This window comes from Fringilla coelebs (assembly GCF_963513975.1).
Source record: "Fringilla coelebs genome assembly, chromosome: 1".
NCBI lineage: Eukaryota > Metazoa > Chordata > Aves > Passeriformes > Fringillidae > Fringilla > Fringilla coelebs.
Window position 1 is genome coordinate 147563041 of NC_140028.1, and position 27344 is coordinate 147590384.

The window sequence follows — 27344 nt, forward strand, 5'->3', positions numbered from 1 at the left end:
AGCTTTTTTTTTTTTTTTTAATTATTAAAACAAAACCCCAAAACAACAACAACAACAAAACCCCAAACCCCATCAATCCTCCCTTTTCCTTCCTCCTCAGCGTTGTGGGTTTTTTTTTAATTTCCCTCTCCCTCCTCTCCATCCCGCACATGGCACCTCCCGCCGCGCCCCCGCGCCCGCCGCCCCGCGCAGCCCCGCGATGCCGCGGCCCCCCGCCGCCTCTTCCTCCTCCTCCTCCTCCTCCTCCGGACCCCGCGGCCGCCCCGCGCCCCCTCCGCCGGCCCTTGCCTGCCGCTCCGCAGCCTCCCGCGATGCGGGGTCCGTACAAACCGCGCACGGTCCCGCTGCCGCCGCCGCCGCCGCCCCGCTCGCTGCCGGCGCGGGGAGCGCGCGTGGGTTGCGCGGAGAGGAGGAGGAGGAGGAGGAAGGGGGGGGGATGCGCGCGTGTGCGCGGGGGAACGGGGGGAGCGCGCAACCCGCGCGCGGCTGCGCGGGCATTGCGCGGGAACCGCGCGGGGGGGGGGGGGGGGGGGCGTGTGCGTGTGCGCGCTCGCCCCTCGCTGCTGGGGGAGCCGGAGGGGCTGGGTTGGGAGGAGGAGGAGGGGGAAGGGGAAGAGGAGGAGGAGGAGGAGGAGGAGGAGGAGGGGGAGTCGGTGTGTGGTGCACGCCGCGCTCCCAGCACAAAAGCCCAGGGAAAGAAACTCTTGGAAAGCTGGGAGCGAACGGTAGGGCCGGGCAGGAGCAGGTCGAACCGTCCGGGTCTGTTCGTCTCCACTGGATAAATTTTGCAACTGCGAAGGAATTAAATCCGATTTTCTTGTTGTTGTTGTTGTTTTTTTTTTTCTTTTTTTCCCACCCCCTACCCCCAAGATTTTTTCCTTCTTTTTTTCTTTTTGAGAGCGAGAGGGAAGGCAGAGCCGCGCTTCTCTCCCCCCGCCTCTTTTCACGCGCTCGATCTTTTTATTTTTATTTTTGTTTCCCTTGGGGTAGAGGTGCACGCGAGGAAAAAAAAAAAAAAGTAAAGGACTATGTTTGCTTCGTGGCTGACTTTCGCCGTGCTCTGGGGAACTTTCTGTGCAGGTAAGAACCTTTCGGCGTGTTTACCTCCCGCTCGGGCTCTCGGTCGCGTCTCCAAATGCAGAATTGAATGGGCCGTGCGGTTATTTGCAGCCACCCTCCAGCACCCTCCGAAGCAGAGCACCCGAGCTGGGGAAACCCCCCACCGCTGCATCGGCTTCATTTCCTTTATTGTTATTATTATTATAATATTTTTTTTCCTTTTCACTCCCTCTCCCTCCCTCTCCGTTTTCTCCCTGCTCGCAGGACGAGCTTTCCCGTGCTGCTTTTTGTTCCCTCCAGGCAGCCTGTGGGAATTCATGGCAATGTAAACACGGCGCGATCTCGAGGAAACTTTGCAAAAATGGGCATTTACTTCTGGGCGGGGGCGTGGGGGAGAAGCCGAGGATGTTGCGGGGGGGGGACAAGTTGGGAGCACCGGGAGGAGACCTGGGGTCGCTCCGGCATGGTGCGGGGTCTCTCAGGTAGTGGCCATGTGTGCGCTCCGCTCCTGCCGGGCTGCGGTTGTGTAACTCGGGGGGGTGTGGGGGAACCCCCCTGCACCCCGACGGGCACCCCCCGGTTCCCCTTTTCCCCCCGGGACCCCGCGGTCCCGTAGGGTTAGCACGGAACGAGCCTATTGGGGCTGCCTGGCTCCGCGGGGAGTCGGGAGAAAGTTGGGAAAAAGGGGGTGTGTGCGGCGGGGGGTGCCTGGGGAGCATCCCTCCGGAGGAGGCTTCTGCGGCGGAGGAGGGTGTTTATTTTGTATCTTCTTCATCCCATTTATTTTACGGACATGGGCTACAAACTTCATCTCCAACCTGCGGGGTGCGCGTCGCGCCGGGGGACGCGGGTGGAAGTTCGCCCAAAGCCCGAGCACGGCCGGGGCAGCTGGAGGGGACACCGGGCAGTGCTTGGGGAGGCGGGGAGGGGTCTCCATGGGGTGCCCCATCCCGCAGCCCTCGGTGGGGCGGGAGCAGTCAGCACCGCTGTGCTGCCTCCACCACCTGAAAACGCGGGCACGCTGGAAATCCCCGCGCTCCCCACTTTCCCTCCTTGTTTTAATTATTCCTCGTATTATTGTTATTGTTATTGTTTCCCCTATTCTTTTTCATTATCGCCGCATTTTCCTTAGGAGAAACCGGCGCGGCAGCAATTTTGCCTCTCCCCTCTTGCCTGGTCACCACGACCCCCTCGGGGCTGAGCCCCCCGCCCCGGCTCTGGGCAGTGACTTGTTACGTCCCTTCCATCTCCCGGCCGGGGGCTGTGCGGACGCGGGAGGGGTCCGGGGCCGGGAGGGGGCTGTTCGTGGCCGGGGGGTTCCCGGGGGCACGGTGCGGGAGGCAGCGATGCTGCGGCCGTGCCCGCTCCGCGATGGGCAGCCGGGGAGTTCCCGGCGGCTTTGCCATCACCCATTGTGCCGGTGGGGGCCGGGGGGGTTCCCCTCGTGTGCGGGGCCGGGCCCGGGTCCCCCGGCGCGGGGAAGGCGCTGCCCGGCGGGGCCGCGGGGGGAGCGGGCGCGGAGCCGGCCCCGGGGCGCTCCTGCAGCCGGGCTTCCTTTGTTCCGAGTGCCCATTAAATATGCGCTGCCACCGCCTGCCTCTGCCATTACCCGCGGTGCCAGCGCTTCGTTATTTATTTTTTTTTTTAAGTCACACCGAAAGTGCGTGCGAGCGGCAATAAAAAAGGGAGCGGACAATAAATTAAAAATAAAAATAAATTAATTTCTTAGCGAGCAAAGCCAGCTCGGGCTTTCTTATCTGATGGCTGGGACACTTGTACGCAGCTTTGTTTCCATGTGTTGGGAAGGGGGTTGTGCGGGTTTGTATTTACATAGCAGTGCTGAGGAGAGCAGGTATTTTGGAAGGAGCAGGCGGGGGGGGGAGCGGGGGGGGTTGTGTGTGTGCCAGCAGCATTCCTGGTGCTCGGCGTCGCTATCATCACAACAGCTCTCCTGGCTGGAAAATTCTATTATGTGCATAAAGGAGATTTATGGTCAATGTATTTTCTTTCCATATATCTTGGAATCCTTTTATCTCGGGTGATTCAATAAAAGAGATGGCTTCCGGATTTTTTTTTGTTTGTTTGTTTGTTTTGTTTTTGGGTATGGCGTTGGGTTTTTGTTTGGTTTGGTTTTGGTATTTAACCTGATCCTATGGCTGAGTGCACAGAGTGGCTGAAATCTAAGTTGGAGGGGGGGAAAGACAATTGCTTTTAAAAAAAACAAACCACGCTGAAAGCTTCTTAAATGTATCATGTTATGAAAAAGATAATCTGACAGGGCATACCTATCCTGAATTTTTCCTCACTCCCCCTGAAAATGCAATAAAGAAACCCCAGAAAATGAATATAATTCTGTTTATTTGTAAATTTCCTTTTGAATCACTAAATCAGTGCATTAGCCATTCTGTAAATCCCTCCCTCTCTTTTAAAGCCTTTCTGCCTTTCTTGTGATATTTATGACTATTTATCAACGTGATCTTTATTGTCCAGTTTTTCCTAAAGCTGTTCAGTTTAAAAAAAAAAAAAAAAAGAAAAACAAGCTGCGATACCCAAAGTTGGAATGTGTTGCTGGGATTCAGAGCACTGGGCTTTGCTCGAAGTATGCCTTTTGTGTGTGTACATGTTAGGACTCTGTGAAAGTGGTGGGCTTTTCGAAAATCACTTAACCTCCATTGTTGATGCTTCTCATCCCTACCTTGGCTGGATGTAACAAAGCAAGCACGGGCTGCTGTTCTTTAGAAATAAAATAAATCTGTTAGGCTTAGTTTTTTGGAATATTGAGGATTCATTGAGGAAAACATTATGTTTATTTTTAGCCCTTTGTTTGCAAATTCTCTGCAGCCCAAATGTTCAGAAATCATGTTTTAATCGATGAGCTTGAGAAAATACAGAAGGTGTAAAAGGATTTGTCTTGCAGAATGCATTGCTAACATGTTTTCCAAGCCATTACATTACTTTTATTTCGGTGCAAGTTTAAGTAATGCCATGCAGCAATGAACTGTGCTGCAAATGGATCTGGTCTCCTCTTTCACTGTCTTGTATTTATCCTCTTGTGCTTGAGAAAGGGAATAAAACTGGCTTCATTAGCTTGCTAATTAAACACAATGAAGTGCTTGGCCCAAGGTTAATGGCAATGGCCTTTAAAAGCACAAAACTCTTGAACAGGTGTTTAGGATATATATTTTTTTAATCCGCTATCAAATCTAGATAATTATACCACTGACATAACCACTGTCAGAGTTCTGTGGAGAAGAAAATGCTGCGTTAGAGATGCCAGCGATCAGTGCATTATTTTTAGTGACATTATTTATAAACACCTCTCCAGGTCCTGCACAACCTGTGGTTTAGCTCCCCCCTCTTCGTTTCGAAGCATCTCCTGCATCCTTCCTCTGGCTCCTGTGGACCAAGCAGCATTAAAAATCCTGGATCCCTGCACCAGAGTGAGGGTCTAACCCGAGCTGGGGGGTTAACTAAAGTATTTACAGGCTGGAATTTGTGCCATGGCTGGTGCCTTTGAGCAGCCCGTGCGGCTCCTGCTCGCTGGATGCGATGGGAAGGAGCCGCCAGTTGGAGCCGAGGGCTCGCAGTCCCCGCGCGGAGCTGTCAGCAGCTCCTGTCCACTCTGCTCTCCATCAGCTAAAACACGCTTGTCAGGCTTTTTTGTGCTCCGTGTGACGCAACAGTTGTGGACCTCCCCTGCTGACACTGAATAGATGATAGAGAAGAAAGAAGCAGGCCAACCTCACTGGTTTTTCCTCCCCCCCCACCCCCCGCCTTTTTTTTTTTCTTTTCTTTTCTGTTTTGTTGTTGTTTTTGTTCTCCTCTTTCCCTCCCACCGTTCTCCCCCTTCCCCATGCACGCACTCCTTGGTTTGCAGATCAGCCTAGGAGGGCTCCCTGGCTTCTCCAGTGCACAGGCTGAGATGGAAGAGAGCATCTTTGGAAATGTTGGTGATGGAATGATGGGATTGGCCCAGGAATCCTGCTGCTGTGCTCTCCATGGGATGGGCCCTCCTGCAGAAGTGTTGCAGGTGTAAAAGGAATCAAGGGATGCTTATCTTTATTTATCAAGGGTGAAGGAGGGGTATGGCAGAGATTTTTTGAGTCTGGGCACCTGTCAGGGCTGTGTTTGTGTGCTCTGCCCAAAGGCAAAGTTGCCTGTTCCTAGAAAGCCATGACACCTTTAAAATAAAATAACTAGAAGCCAAAGTTACTCCATTTTTGGGGCCTTGTAGCAGGAGGTGTTTTGGCTGTCATGTTCCAGGACCTGCTTTTAGAAACATTTCTAAAATTTAGTGTTAAAGTAGTTGACTTTGTGTTGCTGCACTAGAATAGTCAGAATTAAATGGGATTTTAGGAGCACAGGACCCTTCAAGCCCCATGAAATGTAAATAGAAATGTCCTTTCTATCAAACACACCCAGGACAGCGGTCTAAAAGTTGTGAAAGTGTCTTGCTCTCCCCCAGCTTCTGGCTCTGCAGGGCCCAGGCAAGGAAGGACACTGATGCTCTGATGTCTCCTTGGAAATTCACATGTCCAGCCCTGTCCGCTGGCACTGGAGAAGTGTGGCTGAAATTTGGGAAGGGTGCAGGTAGGGGAGAGAACCTTCTAGAGCTGAACAGTGATCTACACCCAAATGAAAGCCCTGATGGGGTTGTGCCCTCAGGCAACTGGAGAAGTGCTTGTGCAGTGAGAAAGTCTCATGGAGGCAGCTGGGGAAGTCAGGGTTGGTCGGTGCCTGCTGCAGAATTGGCATTTTCTTGCATGGCATTTTCGAGCCTTGTCACCGAGGCAGGTGGCTGAGTTTCCCAGGACCCTCGGTGGGCACTGGGGTGGGCAGGGAGGTGGGCACTGAGGTGGGCACTGGGTGGGCACTGGGTGGGCACTGAGGTGCTGTGCCTTGGCACCACCGCAGCACCCGCGCTCCAGCGCTCTCCCTGCAACAAAACGTTGTGGGAGCTTGGGAAATGGGAACCACGGAGTGTAATCTCTGCTTTAAAGAGGTGTTGTCTTTCTCTTTTATCCCTCCTTGGCCTTTGATTTTAGAACTAGCAGGGGAGTGTGATTTTCCTGCCTGGCCAATAGCACTGCCTGGATCTGAATTATTCAGTGTAGCACTTGGCATTCTGCACCCTGTTCCCACTTAAGCTCTTTTTCGCCTGTTCCTTCATGTGGAGATTTTCACATCAGTGAAATTGGATGTGTTTAAGAGAGGTGTTTGTGGCCGAAGTATTCACCAGTATAAGCTCTACTCTTCCCCTTCCCTTTCCCCTCCATTAACCATTGAGGATCAACTAATGTCTAATCTCTTCTCTTCATTATTCCTTCATTCTGAAATAATTTTGGATGTCATTAGTCATTTGTTCCTTTAAGGTATATTAGAAAAATATACATCAGTCCCCGCCAGTCTTCTTTGTAAGGTTTCTTGGAGTCACTGAAGTCAGAGGGGCAAAGAAGTAAATTAAAAATGAAACACTCTGACACACTCTGCCTATGTTTTGCAGACCCAGCACATTTTATGCTTAGATTTGAATATAACTGTTGGTCTTTTTCACCAGTTTCATGTCCTTTTCTCTCTGTCATCTTCCTTCTTCACTATGGTATAGCTTCAATTCAAACTAAAAGTTAAGACCAGCAATTGTCAGTGCACACTGTAAAAAAAATAATATGCTTCCCTCCAGCACACAAGTGCCTCTTATTTTGCCAGTATTTGAATCTTTTACTCTGATTAGGTTATTGCATGTGGCATTGGTCCATCATGCTACTTAAGAAAAAAAATCTGTTGCTGGTGTCTAGGTGCCTCAGAAAAATACAGCTCCTCTTTCTGCAAAATGCTGTTTGTGTAGAGAGAAGGTCCCTGCCCCAAAAACCCTGAGCAGAGGGGCCAAGAGAGAGAAAATTCTGTCTGCAAGTGCTCCCTGCTGCATCACGAAGTGGCTCAGCCAAGGTCACACCCAATATTTTGTACCTGCACTGAAAGAATAATCTGCATGAAGAAATGTTTCTATATGGGATAAAATTTGGCTTAAACCTGTGTGTGCACTGTCCACTTTATGAGATTTTAAAATTTATTTTCTTCTGATTGTGCTGGAGGTGGTTGCTGTATTTTTAGTCTTGGAGAGATCCTTTTCTCTTAGGTTGGGCAGCCTGCAAGCAGGGACTGGCTCATACAGGTGTGCAGAGAGAAGCAGAGAGGAAGGAGCATCCTGCTGGTGCCTGGTGGAGGAGGATGTGAATGCCCCATGTGAATGATGAGTTTCTCATCAATAATTCCACGATTTCCACCTCGGTGTGCGTTTCACCCCAGATTCGGTTTCGGACTTCGGGGAGCTCTGCTCAGAGGATTGCAGAGCCCTGGCTGCCCCTTTTTGCCTTCATTGTGGGTTTGGGGTGTATTGAGGAGCTGAAATAAACCTTTGGAAGTGTTTTCTAGGAGTGAAACTTGTATCTCTGGGTGTTTAATCTGGGAGCATAACAAAAATTTGCCAGTTATTCCCTGGGGGGAGTGACTTCTCTGAGGTCTTGAAGTCAGTGGCAAGGACATTGCTCCCCATCCTCTTGGGTCCAGGGCTGGTGCTCTGACCACCTCATTTTCCTTTTTTGTCCACCTGGAATTAAATTTGCTGGGGAAAATAGAATGTTCTGGTAATTTTATTAAACCAGAGGTATCATTTTGGGTTTTTTTCTCCTGCCTGAGTCTCACAGTAATATATAGTGTATGAATGCCTCCTCTTTAAATAAAGAGAATAAAGCACATGGAAAGATGCAGTGCTTTACAATCTCAGCTCCATTAATTTTTACTGAAGTGGATACTCAGGCAAATTTAGATGTGGATTTTGAACTGGACTTCTTATGTCTAATAAGTACTTTTGTGTGACAAAGGGAGAAGAAAAAGGTGCTCCTGGGAGCAGAGGAGGTGAGTTAATCCTCCTCCAGTAAAGCTGGAAATGGAATGTATTGCTGTCAGTTTTATAGAGAAATAAACAAAACCTGGGGGAAACAAGCGTGTGTCTGGCACTTTCTGGACCAGCCCCAAATCCCAGACCTGTGCTGAATGACTCCCAAACCACAGCAGCAAAGGCTGTCATTTTAAAAATTCCATAGTAGCTGACACTGTAGGGTCTTAGGTGCTGTGACTGCCTCTGCTTTTTTTTTTTTTTTTAATTATTTATTTATCTTATTTAAAGCTTTTTCCCATTATAGAACTTGTTTTCTTGGTGGTAGCAGAACTTGAAATTTTCTGTGTGGTGCCAGTAGTGCTAATGCAATGCTTCTTCCTAATTTATTTCTCTAAGGTGTGAGATGATAAGCCTTTGAGTGGATGAGAGGGATAAAGTTAGCTCCATTTGTGCCTGATCTATCAAATGGTCAATCTAGGTCACTAACTGTTCTTTTCTTCGACATTTAGCTATTTAAAAACGCTTTGTGTAATGGCTGCAACCTCTAAAATTTGGCTTTTAGGAATATTTTGCTTATACATAATTTACCTCTGCTGACTGCTTTGAATTCCTGGGGAGGGAGGAATGCAACCATGGGTCTGAAGTGAAGAGAAGTTCAATCAAAAACTCATCTCCTTTTTGTGACTTTTTAAAAGTATTTCAGAAAATGAGAATGTTGCAGGGGTTTTAAGCCCTTTTAGTGCTGTTCCTATGTTTTGCAGCCTCTGGATTGCTTCTGAGGGCTGGTGGCTGTTGCTGCAGTTTGGCTGAGCTGTCTGCAAACTCCCCCCTCCAGTTGCTCTGTTTGCTACTGGTGCTTTCTTCTTCTGGGAAAAGAGGGAATTTGAGCTTTGCACACTTGATGCCCAGGCCTTTCTCTGAGGCAGCAAGCTGAGCTTTACAATATGAAAGTTGTGAGGAGCCTGTGGCACTGGTCTTGGAAGAGCCAAGGCACTCAAATGTGGGAAGGCATTGGCTTTGCTTCAGCCCTGTGCATTGCCACACGGATTTCCAGGAGTCCCTTGCTCAGCAGAGAGAAGGTGCAGTTGACTTGGGATGCAGCTGCTCAGCAAAGTCCAGATCTGTGGTTATCCTGGTGGTAGCTTTGTCCTCACTCTTGGGACAACTGAGCCATGGCAATGTGACCTCCAGGCTCCCAGCTCTCAAATTTTCATGGTTTGGGGTTTTATTTCCCCTCAGTATGGCAACTGGAACAGTGGGATTTGTCTGGCCACTTCAGTTCCTGAGAGTAATTAATGGGTTAAGAATGCTAATTCCCCTGTATATTTGCAGGCTGAGAAATTCAGTTGTCCTTGGGTTTTTGTGGTGAGAGTATCCAGTTACAGCCCAGCAGCAGCTATTGGGCAGCTCTTGGGTGCACAAAAGTTTGAACTCATAATCCTTGGCTTTCACATGCACCCACAGCTTATCAGGCACTTTTAGTTTCATAGGAGAGCTTCTGTGAAAGCACATTCTTACACCTGGGGTAAGGCATTTTTCCAAATACCTTTTGCAGTTGTGCTGGAAAACACTCAGCTGGCTGGCTCTTAAAAAGTGAGTTTTTGTGGGGGGCAATAGGCACTGGTGCTGACACACCTGGAACAGTTGCCTGCCATGAAATTCCTTTTTATGTAAGGAGCCTAGGATGCAGATAAAGCTTAGCACAGCCTGAAGCAGGATGGTGCTTTTTGAAGCTTGGGGCTGCCTTCCTGGGATGCTGGCACTGGCTGCTGCCAGGTGTGGTGTGGAATTGAGTGCCCAGCTCTGGTGAGGATTCTGGAGCCATGGCATCGCCACCTCTGAGTGGAAGCTCAGGTGGGGATGCTGCCATGGGGTGTGCCCTGCCACTGAGCTGTCTCATCCCTGTTCCTGGCCTTCCTTTGAAATATTTCAAAGACAAATGTTTTTAAAAAAACCCCAAACCAAAACACAGAACTCAGCTTCCTTCCCTCAAAAAAAGCAAACCTCTGAAAAAGCTAAAAAAATCCCCCCAACAACCCCAAACTCATGGAGATGAATGTTTTGATCTGATAGCTGTTGTTTTACTGCCATAGGCTCTTCCTCAAGCTCCTGGAGCATCTTTGTAAAGTGAAATCATTAAGCTGGGCCCTGTGGAAGGGCTCAGCAATAGCAAGAAATTCCTGTGTAGGTTTTAATCACCTTTTACAGTGTTTGAAACAACACAGTGTCCCTCCAGTCCCAATTTCCAGGCTTCTTTGGATCTGTGATAAAGACCAGCAGTGCCTGATGGAGCCTTCTGATGAGCACACTTGCTGTCCCTGGGTGTTTCCTCTCCTGGGTACAGCTTGGTGGCACAAAGCTCATTCAGCCTGGATTTTGCTGGATGCTAAAAAGCAAAAAAAGGAAAGGAAAAAACCACCCAGCCACTGAATGTGCTGTCCCCAGGGCTGCTGTCTCCTGATGCCCTGACACTCTGCCTGTTCACATTTGCTGGAGATTGGCTGCATGTGCCCATTCCTGGAGGGTATTTTAACATTTATATTGTGCCTTAGATAACTATGGAAGCCTTTAACAGCTAATTTTTATTGCTGTAAAAAGTTTCCTCTAGATACACGGCTCCTGTTATCATCTAATGGGACAGAGTTAGTGTTGCTAAAAGCAAACATGAGAAACTTTCTTTTTTTTTTTTTTCTTTTCTTAATTGGCAGTAAAATTTCCTTTCCCATGCAATCGTGCGGGGATCGACTGCTTATTATGTATCAGCTAAAAGAAACCCTCCAAGGTAACTGTGAGCCTCAGAGGTAAATGAGATGCAAGTGTATCTGTCTGGGTAACTGTGTCTGTGGGCTCCTTCTCAATGAATCCTGGTGAAAGGGGAGACCCTGGGCGAGGGACCTGCCCTGATCCTGCACCCCACTGCGGTCCCCAAAGCTTTTTGTACAGGGAAATGATTTTGAACGAGCTAACGTGCACAGCTTTGAAGCGTGGTACAACAAAATAAAGCTGGCTAAAAATAGGTCTGGATATGAAAGACAGGCAAAAAGTGGGAGAGGGGGGAGCTGAGAGTCGTTTTACAGGCATTGTTGATAGGATTTCAGGGTCCCGAGGAGGGAAGATGAATGTCGTTCTGTTATGGTAACAGCTGCTCTCTGTCCATCGGGATCCTGTGTTTGCCTATCCAACTCATAATAATTAAACAAAAGAGTTATTTCATAGCAGCCTTGGTGGGGGATTTATGTTGGGATTTTATCTTTTTCGATTTATACTTTTCTTCGTCTAATTCAGGAAAATATAAAGTTGGCCTGTCACCTGGGCTGGGGCTCAGCCCTCATCAGCTCTGTTACAACTGCCTGGTGACTGGGCCATTCAGAGCTATAATAATTAAACAAACCAAAAAGAAAACAAAATCATTAAGCTTTTCTATTGCACTTGTTCTTTGTGAGCTTTCCAGGGGTTTTGTGTCCTGCATGTGTGATTCAGGTGTTAGTAGCTTCCTAGTATGGGCCACAAAATGCAATATGCAGATTTCTTTTCTTCTTTCCTTTTACTTTTTCGTGATTTCCACTCCCCCACCCATCCTGAGAGCTAAGAGGTCTCTTGTCTCAGAGAAGAGACACGAAGAGGTCTCAGATGCAAAGTGTAGCAGCATTTTGGGAATGGATCTGCACTTTGGGAATGGATCTACTTTGTGTGGCATCATTCTGATGCAGTTAACTCTGCAAAAACTCTCGGTGTGGATCAATCCTGGGGGCAGAGAGGTCCAGAGTGAGGCAAAGCTTCCTTGCCTGGTACCTCCTCGTGTATTCAGCCACAACTTTTGACACAATTTGGGGTTACAGCCTCCTCTTTGCAGAGCTCTCCCACCATCTTCTGTCACCTGCCCCCATGGAGGCTTTCCAGAAGATTGCACCTGGAAATTGCTGGTTTGTCACTTCATTTCATCACAGTGGCACAGCTTTTTTAAAAGGCACGCTGAAGCTACCATTCCTGGAAGATCACAGGCTGGAATTTATCCACTGCTGAAGCACCACAAGCAGCTCCCTGATGTCCAGGGCTCCCATCACAGGATCCTTTCCCAGGTTTTAATGGAATCCATGCCTTTTGAACGCTGTCTGTTGATTTAATACCATTTACCCCTCTCCAAAGGAGAGTAGGCCCAGTTGGATGGTAAGGTTAAAACCTGAGCTGTGCTATGTTTATATTAATAATTTCTACTGGTGAAATATGGATCTGAGACTTTGCTCATTCATTTAAACCTCATAGTTAAGAGGCAATAGTGGAAATGCACCACGTGCATGATTATTGCAGTGACCTGATTTCACATGCACTTCTTATCTTATCTGACTTCTGATAAAAAAAAAGAAAATAAAAAAAGAATTATACATAAAATTGATTTTGGGAGCCCTGTGAAGGAGAAGGAAACCACTTATTTCAACCCCCAAATTCCTCTGAGCTGTAGAAACATTGTCAAAGTAATTGTAGCCTTTTCAATTTTTTTTCTGCGTAGATTTCTTTCTGTGTAGTCTCGGAAAAACTGTGCTCTGTTGATGGATGTCACTGTTTTTTTACTTGTGACAAATATCTCCCAAGGTATTGTTTGAGTGATGTAGAATTGGTTCATGTGTAAAATTCTAGCTTTTCATGAATACTTTATCATGAATATGTGCATGACAGGTTTTTCTGGATTAAGGTGTTATACCTTTAGAGGTTTGCTGTGGGATATCATCTTAATAATTTTTGCTGTAATTTAATCATCTTAATTAAAACTGCATTGAATTGTGGAAAGTAATTTGGGTCTGGAGAGCAGTGGGGTTTATATTTGTATTTTTTTTTTTTTTTGTCTTGTTAGATGATGGTAATGGTCTTGGCAAGTTTCTGCTAAAAATTAGCACAGTGTATAAAAACTCATGTTGCCAAGTTAGTCCAGTATTTCTCCAGCTAATTGTGGCCTTGAAGGGTATAATATTAAAGGTCATCTTTGTTAGTGAACTGCAGGCTTCTCCTGCGAGACAGAAATCCATGTCCTTATCAAGGATGAAATCTTGGCTCCTTGGTTACACAATTGAGCTTTGCTATAATTTGGACATCATTAGGCTCTTTATTAAAGCAGAGGAACACTCTAATCAATCTTGGTGCTTTCTTTTCTTAAATGTACTTCTGTTTCTGCATTCGCGTTATGGCTTTCCTTTCTTTTCCTGCTCCATGAACCCCATGAAGGAAAAGGGTCTGAAAAAGGAAATGGGATGAAAAGTTGCTGGTGTCCTCTTGTTGAGGTGTCTCTTTCCCAGAAAGGTTCTGATTGTGACCAGGGTTATGAGAGCAGGGTGTTCAATCTCCTCATCTTGTGTTGAGATGCGTGAGGAGGCATTCTGGAAAGAGCAACCACTCAGTTTGGTTTGTGCTCCTAAACAATAAAAAAAGACCCATAAAACTCCACAAAACCAAAATTTATTAGTGGCTGGCATTACTTTTGCTTTAAACACAAACAAAAGAGGTTTAATTGTTTTTTTTTTTTGGTGGGAAAAAAAGCCTTCTACCCAAGCCAGATTTGTTTCTGTGGCACACGGTCACGGGGCAGAATTGTAGGGGAAAGAAAGAGGTTTGTATTGTGCTTTTATCCCTTTTTTTGTGTTCTGGGATTTGTTTTCATTGGGATGTTGGCACTCCCAGGAACGTATTTTTGTGGCTCTCACTTGTGCATTGTAAAACATAGCCAACGCTTGCCATTTCTTTGTTTGACTGCTGTTCCTTTAACCAGCAGATATTTTTCTAGTTGGATAGATAAATGGATCTTTCCCAGTTACTGGCAGTTAGATCTGACTTTGCACAGCCATAATAGTTAGATCTGTGCTTCCTTCTCAAGGTTTTGCAGAGTCTAGAATTTGGTGGCTTCCATCACCTCTGTTTGGAAGGATGATGTGACAAACACCGAGTAGTTTTGCAGTCAGTCCATGTATGTGCTGTGGCTCTGCTCAGATAACACATTTAAAAAATTTAAAAACAAGTGAAAACTGGAAAAGGGACTGTGTTGTGCTGGCAGATGGAGAAACCTCTATCCAGGGATTTTGGTATCTAGCAACTTCTATTCAGGAGTCCTATTTTCCCCCGAATCTGCTTCCAGGGGCTCCCAGGCTCACGCTGCTGGCTGTGTGATGCATGCTGAGGTGCTGAGTGGCACCAGGAATGGGCTGTGCACCGCCTCATTTGCAACCCCCTGGCTGCTCCTTCCCCAGTTCCTGCCTAATGGATCCACGTGCTCTTCAGGAGCTCTCCCCTGGACTCCCTGGTTGGTGCAAAGATTTGCTCTTTGGGTAATTAGGGGAACTGAATGGTTCTGCTCTGGAGGGGTGAGCTTCCTCGGGCTGTGAGTTTTTAATGAACACTTTAGGTTATGAATGTGTCATCATCTCATTACTGTCCCTTACTGCGTGGCATCCTGTTGGTCTAAGGTAGTTGAACTGTCTCCAGCCTAAATTGAATGCTGCTTTTGGTATTTATAAACTCCACAACTGTTAAACCAAGCCAAATCTCCTGTTTCAGCAATGGCAGCGGGGTTGAAGACAAGGAGCTGTCTCGAAGGAATACAGTCTATTATAGGTTGGGTATAAATCAAACTCTGACTTGTGGGTGTTGGGAGGAAAATTTCCTTGGGGACTAGTAATCCAGAATCAGCCTCCTATAAATCTGCTTGGATCTTCTCCTGAAGCGTGTGGAGGTACTGGAGAGCTGATTATGGATGTAGACCATGGGTCTGGGAGGGTGAAATACTGCTGCTCATCCCCTTCCATCACCACGCTGGACAGACAGGTCCGAGGAGCAGATTGTTTCCAGCATGGTAGAAGTGATGAGTTCATTGTTCTGTTCCCTCCCTCCCTCTCTCCCTCCCAGTAAAACCTGCAGGCTTGGCTTTAGATATCGGGACTTGAAAGCAGACAGCAACAAATATAATGAAGTTGTTTTTGTTTTCTGGGGTTTCAGGTGCAAGAATGCACGTTAATCATGTTTTTGTGCTTTTCTGTATTTCTTTTCCCCTTCCTTGAGGGCTGTAAAATATTTTTCTTTAAATGAAAAGCAATGTTTTACATCTTCCAAATGACCCTGAGGGATGTAGCTGCAAAAATCCAGCTCCTCATGAGATAGTGAGAAATCCTGGGAAGGAAGAACAGGGCAGGAACTGATGCCACCATATCTGCAGGGACAGGTTGGCTCTTGTCAGTTGGACAGAGGCAGTGTTTGCCTGTCATTGCTGGCTTTCTTCAAACAAAGAATGTTTTTGTTGTTTTATGGTACCACCCTGTTGCCAGCAGCTCTCTTGGTGCTGCAGGATCAGGCACCTCCTTTAAGGTGTTGGACTTGTCCCTGCCTCATGTTGGTCACCTCCTTTTCATACCTGTGTCCATCCTGGTTTGCCCAGTGCTCAGATGCAGTGTTTACAGACGTTTCTCCTAATGGGAAACATGGCCAGTAGCAAGTGATACATGAGCTTGGTTTGTGAGTCTTTATTGACCTTTTTCTTTTATCACTTCTCGTGCAGCTTGCCTCCTTCTCTCATTATTTGGGTTGCTTTGCTTTTTGTTTGTGTCCTCTCCACCTCTCTTTCTCTTTACAACAAGTTGTCTGTTCCAGCTTCAGTAATTGTTTCCTCGCTTTCCAGAACAAAAGCAGCTGAGCCTGAGATTTTTTTTGCCTGTGTGTGTGCAGGGATTTTGCCAGGGTATTTTTATGGACACTGCTGCTGAGCTCATCAGCAGTGCTGGGCAGGAAAGCCAGACCCTGGTACAGATCAGATATCTTTACAGATTTTTATCTGCAGTTTGCAGGGAAGGGTGTCCTAAAGTGAATCTTCACAGTTCAGTAGAGGAGAGGAGTGATGGGGGCTGTGGGCAGGGACCCTCTTGCAGCATCTCCATCACTGGAGAGATCATCCTGCTGTGAGGGTCCTGTCAATCCTTCTGTGTTTGCAATGAACTCTTTCCCTTCCCCTCCCCAAGTGCCTGTAGCTCCTCACAGCTGGAGGAGCCTACCTAGAACTGGAGAAACCTGTCCCTTCCCTTTTTCCCCACTGTAATCCTCTCCATTGCCAGAGCAGCTGTGGCTGCCCCATCCCTGGGAGTGTCCAAGGCCAGGTTGGACAGGGCTTGGAGCAACCTGGGATCATGGAAGGTGTCCCTGCCATGGCAGGGGATTGGAATGAGATGATCTATAAGGTTCCTTTCATCCCAAACCATTTGGGGATCTTCTGGCTCTCCTATTGGGATTCTGGTGAGGACTTGCAATTGGTCTATTCTCCTTAAAACCATGTCTGACAAAAGCTTTTTATCTATCTATCTATCTATCTATCTGTCTGTCTGTCTATCTATCTATCTATCTATCTATCTATCTATCTATCTATCATCTCCTAAGTAGATTTTTGCAAGTGGATGCTTGCAATGCTTTTTGCTTTTTTCTTTTCCCCTTCCTTGTTTTTCTAAGAGCCTTGGAGGGGAGCTGGAGCAAACCCTCTGGCTGGAGCATCCCCTGTCCTGGGCTCTTCTCCTCTTCCCAGCAGGATCACATTTGCCATGTTTTGGGTTTGTTTTTTTTTTCAGTGCCTGATGTGATTAGATCCTTTTTGGCTGCAATTTATAGACATTGCAGGGTCCTCTTGTGTGGCACTCATCCCTCCCCCATCCCCTGGGTATCTGGGACACCATTATCTCCTGCAGCTCTTGTTTGGTGGAGGATGAGCTGTCAGGAGTTAGATCCCAAACAGGCAGCAGGTAGCTGGACTGAGTTAAGCTGGGAATGCCCCTTGTGTCTTTGGAAATGTCTTTTATCTGGACTGTAAATTAAATTATTGTTGTTGATGTGGCTTCAAAGAAGCAGCAAGAATGAGTTGATGGGAGCTCCTGAGAGAGGTCTTCCACAAAAGCCTCCTCTTAGTAAAATATTCTGGCATCTTTCTTCCTTTCTTCCCTATTTTTTTTCAAAGTTAAAATAGAAATAATAATTCAGCGTTTTCAACTTTCATGATACATTTATAGAGAAATAAAAGTCCTATAAATGTCTGAAGTATTATCTCTTCTTGCAGGCTTCATTGTAAAAATATTTATTGAGGTTTCATGGGCCTAAAGCATTGTGGTCAGCACCATGAATGTAATGGTTTTGTTTAGGTGTTTCTTCTTCAATGGCACTTAAAAAAAAGCTCCAAAACCAAAACAAAGCAAGAGAACCCTCATAGCTTGTTTCACTGGCTTTCTGCTATTTATTTACCACAGATGAATCTGAAAAGGAAAAGCAGCAGTTCCTTTCTCTTGTCAGAGCTGATCTAGCACCAGAAAATAAGTGTTTAAAATAATACTTGGGTTTAGTGGCATACAAAGTTTGTTTAAAAAGATAAGGTATAAAAGGAATAGTTCTGTGAAGGATGTTTTTCTTTTTTTTTTTGTTTGTTAGGGTTTTTTGCGGGGGTGGAGGAAGTGTTAGTTTTTGTTTGTGTTTTTGTTTGGGTGGTTTTGTTTGGGTTATCACAGTTTTGGAGCTTTAGAGGGTCCAGTTCCCAGGGAAGAGAAGGAAGGGGAAGATGGAGCATTAACACGATTTAGAGAGGAAGGAGTGGAGCAACGGGAAGATTTGCAGGAAGAGAGACAAGGCAGCCTGTCAGTGCTTCCATTATTTTTTGTTTGTCCTCTTCTGCCTCCGGATCTTGATACCACATGACTTAACATTGACAAATGGAGCACTTAACATTTAAGGATGGAGCACTTCTCCTATGGGGAAAGGCTGAGAGGACTGGGATTGTTCAGCCTGGAAAAGAGAAGGCTTTGGTGTGACCTTATGGTGCCTCAAGGGGCTGCAGGAGAGCTGGAGAGGGGCTTTTGTGGAGGGCGTGGAGGGATTGGACAAGGGATAATGGCTTTAAACTGAAAGAGGGAGAATTTAGATTAGATATTAGGAACAAGTTCTTCACTGTGAGGGTGGTGAGACCCCAGTGGCACAGGTTTCCCAGAGGAGCTGTGGTTCTCTGTGGATCCCACCCCTGGAAGTGTTCAAGGCCAGACTGGATGTGATTTAGAGCATCCTGGTGCAGTGGAAGGGGGAGTCTGGAACTACATGACTTTTAAGGTCCTTTCCAACCCAAACTATTAAATGATTCTATTATTTAATGGTGTCTGCATTTTGTACACATCTGTTACTCCCTCTGCCAACCCTTCCTGTTGAAATGTTGGCTTTCACCCCTTGGGGCTGGACAAGGGACACCCAGGCACGTGGGGGAGCAGGAAGGTGGTGGCACACACTGGGGTGTGGACATGCCAGGGGGTCACTGCAGGTTCCCTGGGATGTGGATCAGTGATTACAGAGTAACAGGGAGGTGTTCCTGGGCATTCTCAGCACTGATGCCCCTTTGAATTTCCCCTGGAGATGTTGATGTTTCTTGTCAGACGTGTAGCTGAGAGCAGGCAGGGGGCAGTGGGGCATTTGTGGGTACCAGAGCAGACCTGGAAATCCCCTGGAAATACAGGGCAGGGGAAGCAGCTTGAAAGTTATGTAAGTGTCTCAGGCTGATATCTTTTTGTGAGATGTAGCTACCTGAATTTTTCTTACAGTTTCCTTCTCTGTAAAGGCATGAGGCTCAACCCTCTTGTGAGTTGTGGTGGCATTTAGCCAGGCCTGGATGCTGGGGCTGACACAGATCAGATTTTGGTGCAAGAGACAGACTTTCTGGAAGTGACTGATGAACTAATTCCCATATTTGTCAGAAAAAGTACAAACTTTGGAAATCTTGCCCCTGCGTTGGCCAAGAAAAGACAAAACCCAGTTGTGGAGAGTTTCTGTAGCAAGGATATTGCTCCAAAACCCAGCAGTGGTTTTTTGTTTCTTGCCTCTCCAGAGCACATTGCAGCTTCTCCTCAAGTGGCTGCGGTGGCTGACATAAATATTTTTCAAGTGAAAAAATAATATTTTCTGCAAAACACAGAGGTAGGTGACTGTGTGTGTGTGCAAACCTTCCATCTGCAAATGAGGTAACCTGTGTCCTTCCAGGCTTCACCTCAGCTGATCTGTAGCACGTGTCCTTCAAGGTAAGCTGGGTAAGTGGCTCGCAGTCAGAGCAGGGGAAGAGAAATCCCATTTGAGGCTGACCTGATGCCATCTGACATTTTGCTTATTTGAAAAGAGGAGGTTTGAAATGGAAGTGGCGGGGCTGGTTCAGAGTTGCTTTAGACTCTTACAACATAATAATCTTCAGGTTGAATTACAGCTATGTAAAATGAGGGTTTTTTCACTCTTGTGGTGAAGATTTATTTTTCCATGGGTCTCCTGGGTTTGTTTGGGTCCTTGACATGTTTGATCCTTCACTTGGAGCATGTTGGGATGCTGTTGTGTACTTAAACTTGTGCATCCATTCTGTCAAACAGAAACCTCCTTAATGATCCATCTGCTTAGGTTTTATGGATGATGTGGTTGGTGCATGTTCCCTTTTAAGTGGGACCAATGGATTCTTGCTCTCTTTTTAGCCCCCTGTTGTGGAGGAGCTGCAAGTTTGCAGTGTGCTTCCAAGAGGAAGGAGATACCAGTGCATCCTGCTTGTGCTCCAGCAGTCCCTCCCCTAGGAAGCATTCAGCTAGAGGTTACAGAAAATAAAGCACCTCTCCATACTGTAATTATATTTTCTTTTCAATGGGGTCTAGTATTTTTAAGCCTGGGTAGGACTTTACAACTGCTGCTCTGCTTGGTTTTTTTGGTCTTTGTGTGAAAGCATTGGCTTTGAGGCATGGTGATAGTTTCTGTTGACTTTGTGCCAGGGTGAGGGTTTCTGAGCCTGCCACCCAGCTTCCCAGGACTGCACAGTCTGCAGCATCAGCAGGCAGCAGATCGATCCGAGCGGTCCCGCCTTGGCGTGGGAGCTGTTGGGTGCCCTGCCCTTATTCCAGCTCCTGGTGCTTGGACTGGCAGAGCAGGTGCAGAGATGTTTGAGGCAACGAAATGCCTGCCACTGGGAGCAGAAGTTGCTGAAAGATCGTGTTTTTCTCAGTTTTCATTGGCACGTGTGGCGTCTCCAGGAGGAAAGGCAGCGACGTCTCAGTTCACTGCGTTTCCCAACACCCGGCAGCTGGCTGGTGAGCTGGCTGCTCCTCTGTCCCATCTACACCCCCTGGGTGCAGGGGTGTGCTGGGCTGGGGTTGCATTTCTCATTGTGCTCTCTGCTGGGTGCAGCCAGAGTGGGAAGAGCCAGAAGAAAGATCTGATGGTCCCTGTCCCACGAGGATTCAGGCAGGGGAGCTCTGCAGCCGCAAGCGAGCCGGGTGCTCTGCTGTTACTCTTTCTGCCCACACCTCTTCTACAGCTGCATCTCATCCAACATTCCTGACCCTCCTTGTCCCAGCACTCATCCCCCTGATTCCCTGCTGGGTGCCCTTTAAACCAGGCTGTAATCCAGACATTGTTTCCCTGTGGTCCACCGGCCAGGCTGGGGGACAGGAGCTGCTCTCCACGGCGCCGCTGTGGCCTTGGGGACATCCACACTGCCATCCCCCCCAGATGGACATCAGGATGGCCCAAAGGGCTGTGGGGAGCAGCAGGAAGGTGAAGAAGACTGGGGATCTTCAGGGAGCCATCCCAGGGAAGCAAGGAGGCTTGCATGCATCAGGAGGGTGCACATGGTGGCTCTCCCTTACCCCTTGTTTCCAGGCACTGGTGTGTATTTGGGAGAGGCAGTCAGGATTTTCCTTCTAAGGAATAACAACTTTGAGTACAAATCCCTGTGTGGAAAAGCTGCTGCTGTCCTGGTAGATTCACATTTGAGAGTGCCATCTAATGTGAAATCACAGCTGAATCAAGATTTGCATCTTTCTTTTTCATTTTTTCTTTTTTTTTTTTTTTTTTTTTAGTTTTGTTTGCATTCCTAAAAGTGATCCAGACATTTTCTCCTCTTTAAAAGCAGCAGTGCTCAAACCTCTCCAGCTGCCGTTATGAAATGAGTTATTCCAGCTAAATTGAGTAGATTGGACTGGAAACACTTCTGGAAATACTGTGCAGGTTGTGGACCAGCTGTTGGCAAAACCAGCCAGGGTTTCATGCACATAGTGGGTCCCAAAAAAAGAAACACCATTTCGCCATAGTGATTTCCCCCCACTATTTATTCTGCTACAAGCACAATCCTGCATTTTTAAATTAAAATTTGATCTGTGTCAGCACTTGGAGAGGGCAGTAAGTCTGCAGCATGAAAGGGCAGTGATTTCCTTCGTGGTGGCTGGTTCTTGTGCCTCCATCAGGCACTTGGTGACCTGAGACAATGGCATGTGTGAGGGGACTGAGTGGGGAGAGCTGCTTTTCCTCTGACAGCAGAGCTTTCCTTGTTTTTCCACCCCCCTGGTGAGGTGACTCTTCCTCTGCTGTGCTCAACTGGTGGCCCAGCATCAGAGGGAGTAGAGGAGAAGTTTGCAGTGGTTGAGATAACTCAGCAGAACAGGCAGCGGGGAGCAGGAGGGGTCCACTGGGGACAGGTACGCCCGTGCTGATCCTAATCCATCCTGGCACTTGTGAGCATCTCTCTTTCCCCTCGTGGTCTCTCCACATCTGCTTCAGTCTAATGCTCTCAGGCCCAATCCAGTGCCTTGGAGATTTTCTGCCTTCCCCAGAGTTTATCTGAACCCTTAATTAGGGCAGTGGTTGTGCACTGAGGGCTCGCCATCCTCCTCCCCTGCCCAGCATCTGGGGCAGGGCTGGGGGGCTGGATGGGGGCTGAGCACAGGACAGCCACACAGGTTTCTGGGTTACTCTTCTCTTAGAAGGATTGTCAAAAATTCTCCCAGCAGCATCTCCTGTGGAGTTTTATCTTCTTTTTGCTAGGGATTAAATGAGATGGTATTTCTTCTTTGGACTAGGATGTTTTTTAGTTTTTATCTATATTACATTCATCTATATTACATTCTCACGTCTTTCACTGGGAAGAATATTATCATCAAGAAAAATGGACAGAGCCAAATTCTTGTTTGTGAAGCATATGCCCTTTTTGACTCCTTAAAATATTTCTCTTTCCCAGTTTGAGTTGCCTCTTAGTCCATCAGTTTTTCAATCAGGCGCACACAGAGAGGAATTTTGTTCTTGTTTTCTTGCTGCATTTGCCTGTTTTCTGCTGTCAGGTACTCACCCAGTTCAGTTGGAGGCAGCCACTCTGCCCAGGATCAGCAAAGTCCAGACACAACCTTGCCACTGTTCCTGGGGTGATCTGCTGAATGAATCCAGCTTTAATGTCGTGCCCTCGGGGGTGTTTAGCTATTTAGGGCCACAAAGATGATCATTGAAGGGATGAAATACCTCCTCTCTAAGGGAATTCTGAGAGATTTGGGATTGTTGCCTGGGGAAGGCTCTGGATGACCTTCAGTATTTGAAGGTGGCCTTCAAGAAATCTGGAGAGGGTCTTTTGGCACGTAATGATAGGAGAAGGGGAGATGGTTTCAAAATGAGAGTAGGTTTAGATTGGCTATTGGGAAGAAATTCTTCACTGTGTGGGTGACAAGGCACTGGAACAAGGCTACCCACAGAAGGCAAAGTTGGATGGGGATCTGAGCAGCCTGATTTAATGGAAGGGTATCCCTGCCCATGGCAGGGGGGATTGGAAATAGATAATTTAAGGTCCCTTGCAACCCAAACCATTCCAGGATTTCTGTGATATTTGAACATAAGAGGGACCTTTTCTCCAGTCTCCTAAAGGAAAAATCTCCAAATGATTTAAAGTGGTGTGTTCAAGAGTCTGTAACTTCCTCCAACCGGTTGACCAAGAGGGTGGCAGAACTGGGGAAGTGCTGCTGGCTGCATCCCATCTGCTGCTGAGTTACTAAAGAAGTTCTGAGTCCTTAGAACCACTTTGAAATGCTCTTTGCAGACTGAGAGTTTCCAGTCTGCACTGAACATAGCATCTAAAAGCAAAAGAAGAGGTGGATGCTAGCCCCTTTGTCCCTCCACAGAAAACCTTGGAAGTGCCACAGGTCCCTGCAGGCTTGGCCAAAGAGTTCCTTCCATCTTGATGCACTTTAGCAGAAGTGGGATCCTGGGAGGGTTGGCAGCTCATGTCTTGTTGCAGAGTGGCGGCTGTGCAAGGCAGACTCCCCCAGCCGACTCTGCAGCATCAAACGGAGGTTTTGAAGTGTTGCTCGTGGTCTAACACCACGTGGCTTTCAAGAACATCTTTAAACTAGGCCATACTCTGATTTTGGGGAAGGCCAGGTGATGGGGAGCTGTGACAGCATCCAAGTAGGCGTGTTGTGCTGGGAAGGCAAGAAACTGCATCCTCCTTCCTGTGCTGTGAAGACTGCTGGAGATAAGACACACAAAGTGTTTGTGGTGACATGGTTAGGTGACCTCCCTGTGGGTGAGAACCTCCCCTGCTTTGCCTCTCTGATGATTTCAGAGGGGTAGAGCTGTCGTGCAATTGTTACCTTGCGGTAAAAATAAAATTTTGGGGAAATTTGACTCTTCGGCTGCTTTATCTTAGTTTATTTTGCAGTTTGAATGAAAACACTTCATTTCATTCTGCTGTGCAGGGGGTCAGAGACCCTGCATTCCTTGTCTGGAACCCAAAGGCACTCAGGAAACTCCCAGGAGAGCTTTACTTGGGCGTACTTGGGGCTGTGCTATGCTGATGCACTGCTCCAAAATGCCATGTGCGCTGCGGCCGGGGATTTTTGCTGGGGACTCCACGTGCTTTGGAAAGCACTGCTCCGCTCCAGGCAGGAAAACAAGGACCTGAGGGGGCTCAAATTGCTGCCATCGACCTCGGAAATCCTCTGCCTGGCTGTGCCGAGTGAAAGCCTTGCTCTTGGCGGCGGTGGGGAGGGATTTCACCCCTTGGAAATGTTTCAGAAGCATGAAATGCTGTCCCTCCCAGCCTGCCGGCCGCGCTGGGCTGAATTTTCCCCCTGCCCCCTCTCACCAGGGGAACTTTTACACCTGCTAAAATTTTCCCTTGTGTTTTTCAGATCTGCATGATCAGCAGAAATCGCTTGCTCTTCTCTCTCTCAGGTGTAAAAAGCCATTTTTGAGTGGCCGGTGTGCTTTCCAAGGAGTTATTTAAGCACAGTAGGTCATCAATGTATCGCACATATTACGGCCATGCCTTGGCATTTGTTTAGCGTTTGTAATCCAACACCCAGCTGCTTCAGCCTCAGACTCCAGGCAGCTATTTAGTGCTTCAGCTTGTGCTGAGGAATGCATTGTGGTGCTGTTTACTTCATTACGTGCGAGGCTCAGATGGAGTACAGTGAGCTACAGTTAAAAAAAAAAACAAAAAAAAACCAAACCTAACACAACAACCAAAGCTGAAAACCGAGGGTGGAAAATAGGTTTAATATAGATGTTAAGTCAGGGTAGAGGGACCCAACAGAGAAGATTTGGGTACATTCTGCAGTCATTGCAAGCATTCTTGCTGATGAAGGCAGAGATTACTTGCAATGCAAGAGGGAACTGCACAAAAAAAAAAAAAAAAAAAGCCCCATCTACTCCTCTGCTGCAGCTGTTCTGTTGCTTTTCCATCTCTGGCTGAGCAAAAAGCACTGGAAAAACCCACCCCAAGCAGTAAATGGGGCTTTCCTCTGGGAATACTCAGGTTTTGCTGGTCCTGATCTAGGTTAACGTTTCAGTTGCAGACTTTGGATGGTTTCAGGCAGCATTTCCCCCTCCCCAACCCCTCCAGTTTTCACTGGAGCGCCATGGGGTCAGTCGCCAGGCTCCTTAGTTTGTGTCTAGTGAAAGTGTGTGCAGCCAAGGCCAGCTGAATTCATTACGTTTAGCTGGATAATTAGGATGCTGCTGGTTACGTAAGGGGTGGTAGTAAGCAAAGCTTTTGATCAGCTGATGAGGATTTTGCACGTACTCCTGCTGAGGCTCTCTAAGGCTTCCCGGGGGTGAGGAGCCCTGGTGGCCCTTAAGCGGATCTAGGGTGCGGAAACCTCGCTGCTCTGGGAGAAGGGGGAGAGGGCAGAGCTCCCTCCTCCTGCTCTTCAGCAGGTGAGCACTGTCACCCTGGGGCTCTCTTGGTTGTAGAGTAGCTGCTCATGGCAGAAGGATCTGTTCTCTCTGAAAGGAGGAGTGATTAATGGGGGGCTATTCCCGTCCCCGTGCTGCAACAGCTGGCGCTGCAGGAGGGGTCAGAGGATACAGAAAAATTCAGGAAGCTGAGCTCCTGTCCCTGACTGTCACTCTCGTGGATGAATTTGGTGGTTAGCTGGACTCCCAGCTAACCTGCAACACATGCTGGTGTTGCAACATAAAGGAGTGTTTTTTTCTGGGCTGGAGGCTCAGCAGATACGTGTGTAAGCTCTTGGAAGAGCCAGTGCACTGCATTGACACCTCCAAATGCTCCAGCTGACAGGGCAGGATGCTCAGTCATAGAGCTTTGGTGGTCCAAAGAGGTAGCACGTGGCTGAGTCACTTCACGGTTTTACTGGAAGTGAGTGATAACCTTCTCCTCGTGCTTTATAAAGCCTGGGCATATTGAACTGAGATTTCTTTAAAAAATGGCCTGAAAAGAATAAAGGTGGGATTAGGATGCAAATCTCATAACAGCGTGGTTGTGTGAACAGTGCACAGTAGGTTGGTGGTTTTTTAGATATTGGGGCTAGAGAACAGTAGATCAAGTTTTAGGATTGGGTTGCTTTTGCTTTGTTTTTATTTTCCTTGTTTGATTTACCCGTTTGCCACTGGGCTTTCTAAAGATGAGATAATCTCCAATTTAAAGCAACCTGTGACTGTTTTTTAGCTTCTCACTTTTTGTGGTCAAGAAACAAGTGGCATTCCGTGTGATGGTACAAGAATACATCCAGGTAGGGCTGGAGTGCTGGATGGACACAGTTATCCAACAGAGCAGGTTTAAAATGAATTTGAGTTGATATCAGCAAAATGTCCCTTGACATATATAGCTGCCTCTGGCTTGGCATTTGTTTTTTGGGTTGAGAGATCTGCTTTAAGGCTCAGGTGTCACACATTTTTGAGGGATGCCATTATATCCAGTAAGCAAACTCTGTTGGGCTCTGGGAAGGATTTAATGAGTAAAGGTTGGATCAGTGACCTTTTCCACGTGTATTGTTTGGGATGTGATCCTGCTGTAGAGCCTGGTGTCTGAATGTCCTACATTTGTGCTCAGAGTCAGGGCTTTATCAGTTGAACTCAGCCTGGCTTATCAAATCCCGAGGCAGGAGTTCAGTTTCACTGCTAAAAGGTAAAAATACTTTTGTTTTTCCCCTTTAATTTTTTTTCCTTTTTCCCTTCTTTTTTCCCCTCCATCTCTTTTTTCCCCTTCCCCTTCGTCCCCTTTTTTCTTTTCTTCATAGGCACCATCCTTTAGAAACTATCTCTGTACTGTGTTCCCGTGTTGAAAAGAGAGGAGAGAAAGAAAAGAAATCTAAGCCTATTTATAACAAGGCAAATAAAAAGAAGCCAGTATTTCATTGAGAAGGGACTAAGACATCCCTTAATTCCAATAAGCTCTTTGTCCTTTGCAGTAGCAGTAAAGAAGGATCTTCCTGCCTCAAAGCTGATGCTTCCAGAAGGGTTTCCTTCTGTCTTTAGATTCAGAGAGGTGTTGGATCCTGCAGACGTCTCGAGCTGTGAAATTGTTATTATCCAGCTATTTCTGTAGCGGAGGGCAGGTAGAAGTGGCTGTGTGGATTTCCTTTGCCTGTTTTCCCTGTCAGGGTATGTTCAGTATCTTACACTCTGCAGTGCCTTTCATTAAGGTGGTTTCCAAGCAATAGCACTTCAGTGGTTTTGTTTTCTTTCTTTCTCTCCCTACTTTTCTGTCGGCACATCTCAGGTTTGAGAAGAGTTGAAGAAAGCTAGACACATTTTCTGTGTTTTCTCACCTAACCTGCCAATCTTCCCCTGCAACCTGAGACCAACTCCTACCTGTGCCCCATTTTTCCAGACTCCCAAACCTTTGCAGTACCAGGCTTAAAAAAAAAAAAATATCCCCTAGCTGATGCCTTCTTATATGTTATGGGATGGTCTAAAAATAGTGCTCTGCCCTTTTTAACAGAACCATGTATTATTAAAGAAGGAATGAATAGGCGATGGAACCAGAATAAAACCTCCCTTCTTCTCACTGAAGAGGAGCTTTAAAAACCTCAAAGTGAAAATATTTGACCCTTTTGAAAACCAGAGCTTCTCCTTGGGGACTGCAGTGTAAACTTTGAATTTCTGAGCTGGTGGCGAGGTGCTTGTTTACCTTCACAAATTCAGTACCCAGGTGATGGGTGCGGTTTTTTGGTTTCTTTATTTTATTTTCCACCAAGAGGAGCAGCAGCAAGGATGGAGCTGGATTCCCTACCTCCATGCCCTTGTGTTTCTGCCAGGTGCTCGTAGGTGGTTTATATATAGTGATAACGGGGCCAATTGAATTTATCTTGGGATG

The 27344-nt window shown here is 47.1% G+C and overlaps 1 protein-coding gene across 1 annotated transcript in view; it reads left to right on the forward strand.

The window, feature by feature from the left end:
- The first annotated feature begins 617 nt into the window (after positions 1–617).
- ACVR2B (activin A receptor type 2B) overlaps positions 618–27344 on the forward strand; it is a 100286-nt gene continuing 73559 nt past the window's right edge. The window contains exon 1 of the mRNA XM_084201958.1: positions 618–1080. Coding sequence (XP_084058084.1) covers positions 1029–1080 — 52 coding nt within the window. The 5' untranslated portion in view covers positions 618–1028. The remainder of the gene's footprint in view (positions 1081–27344) is intronic.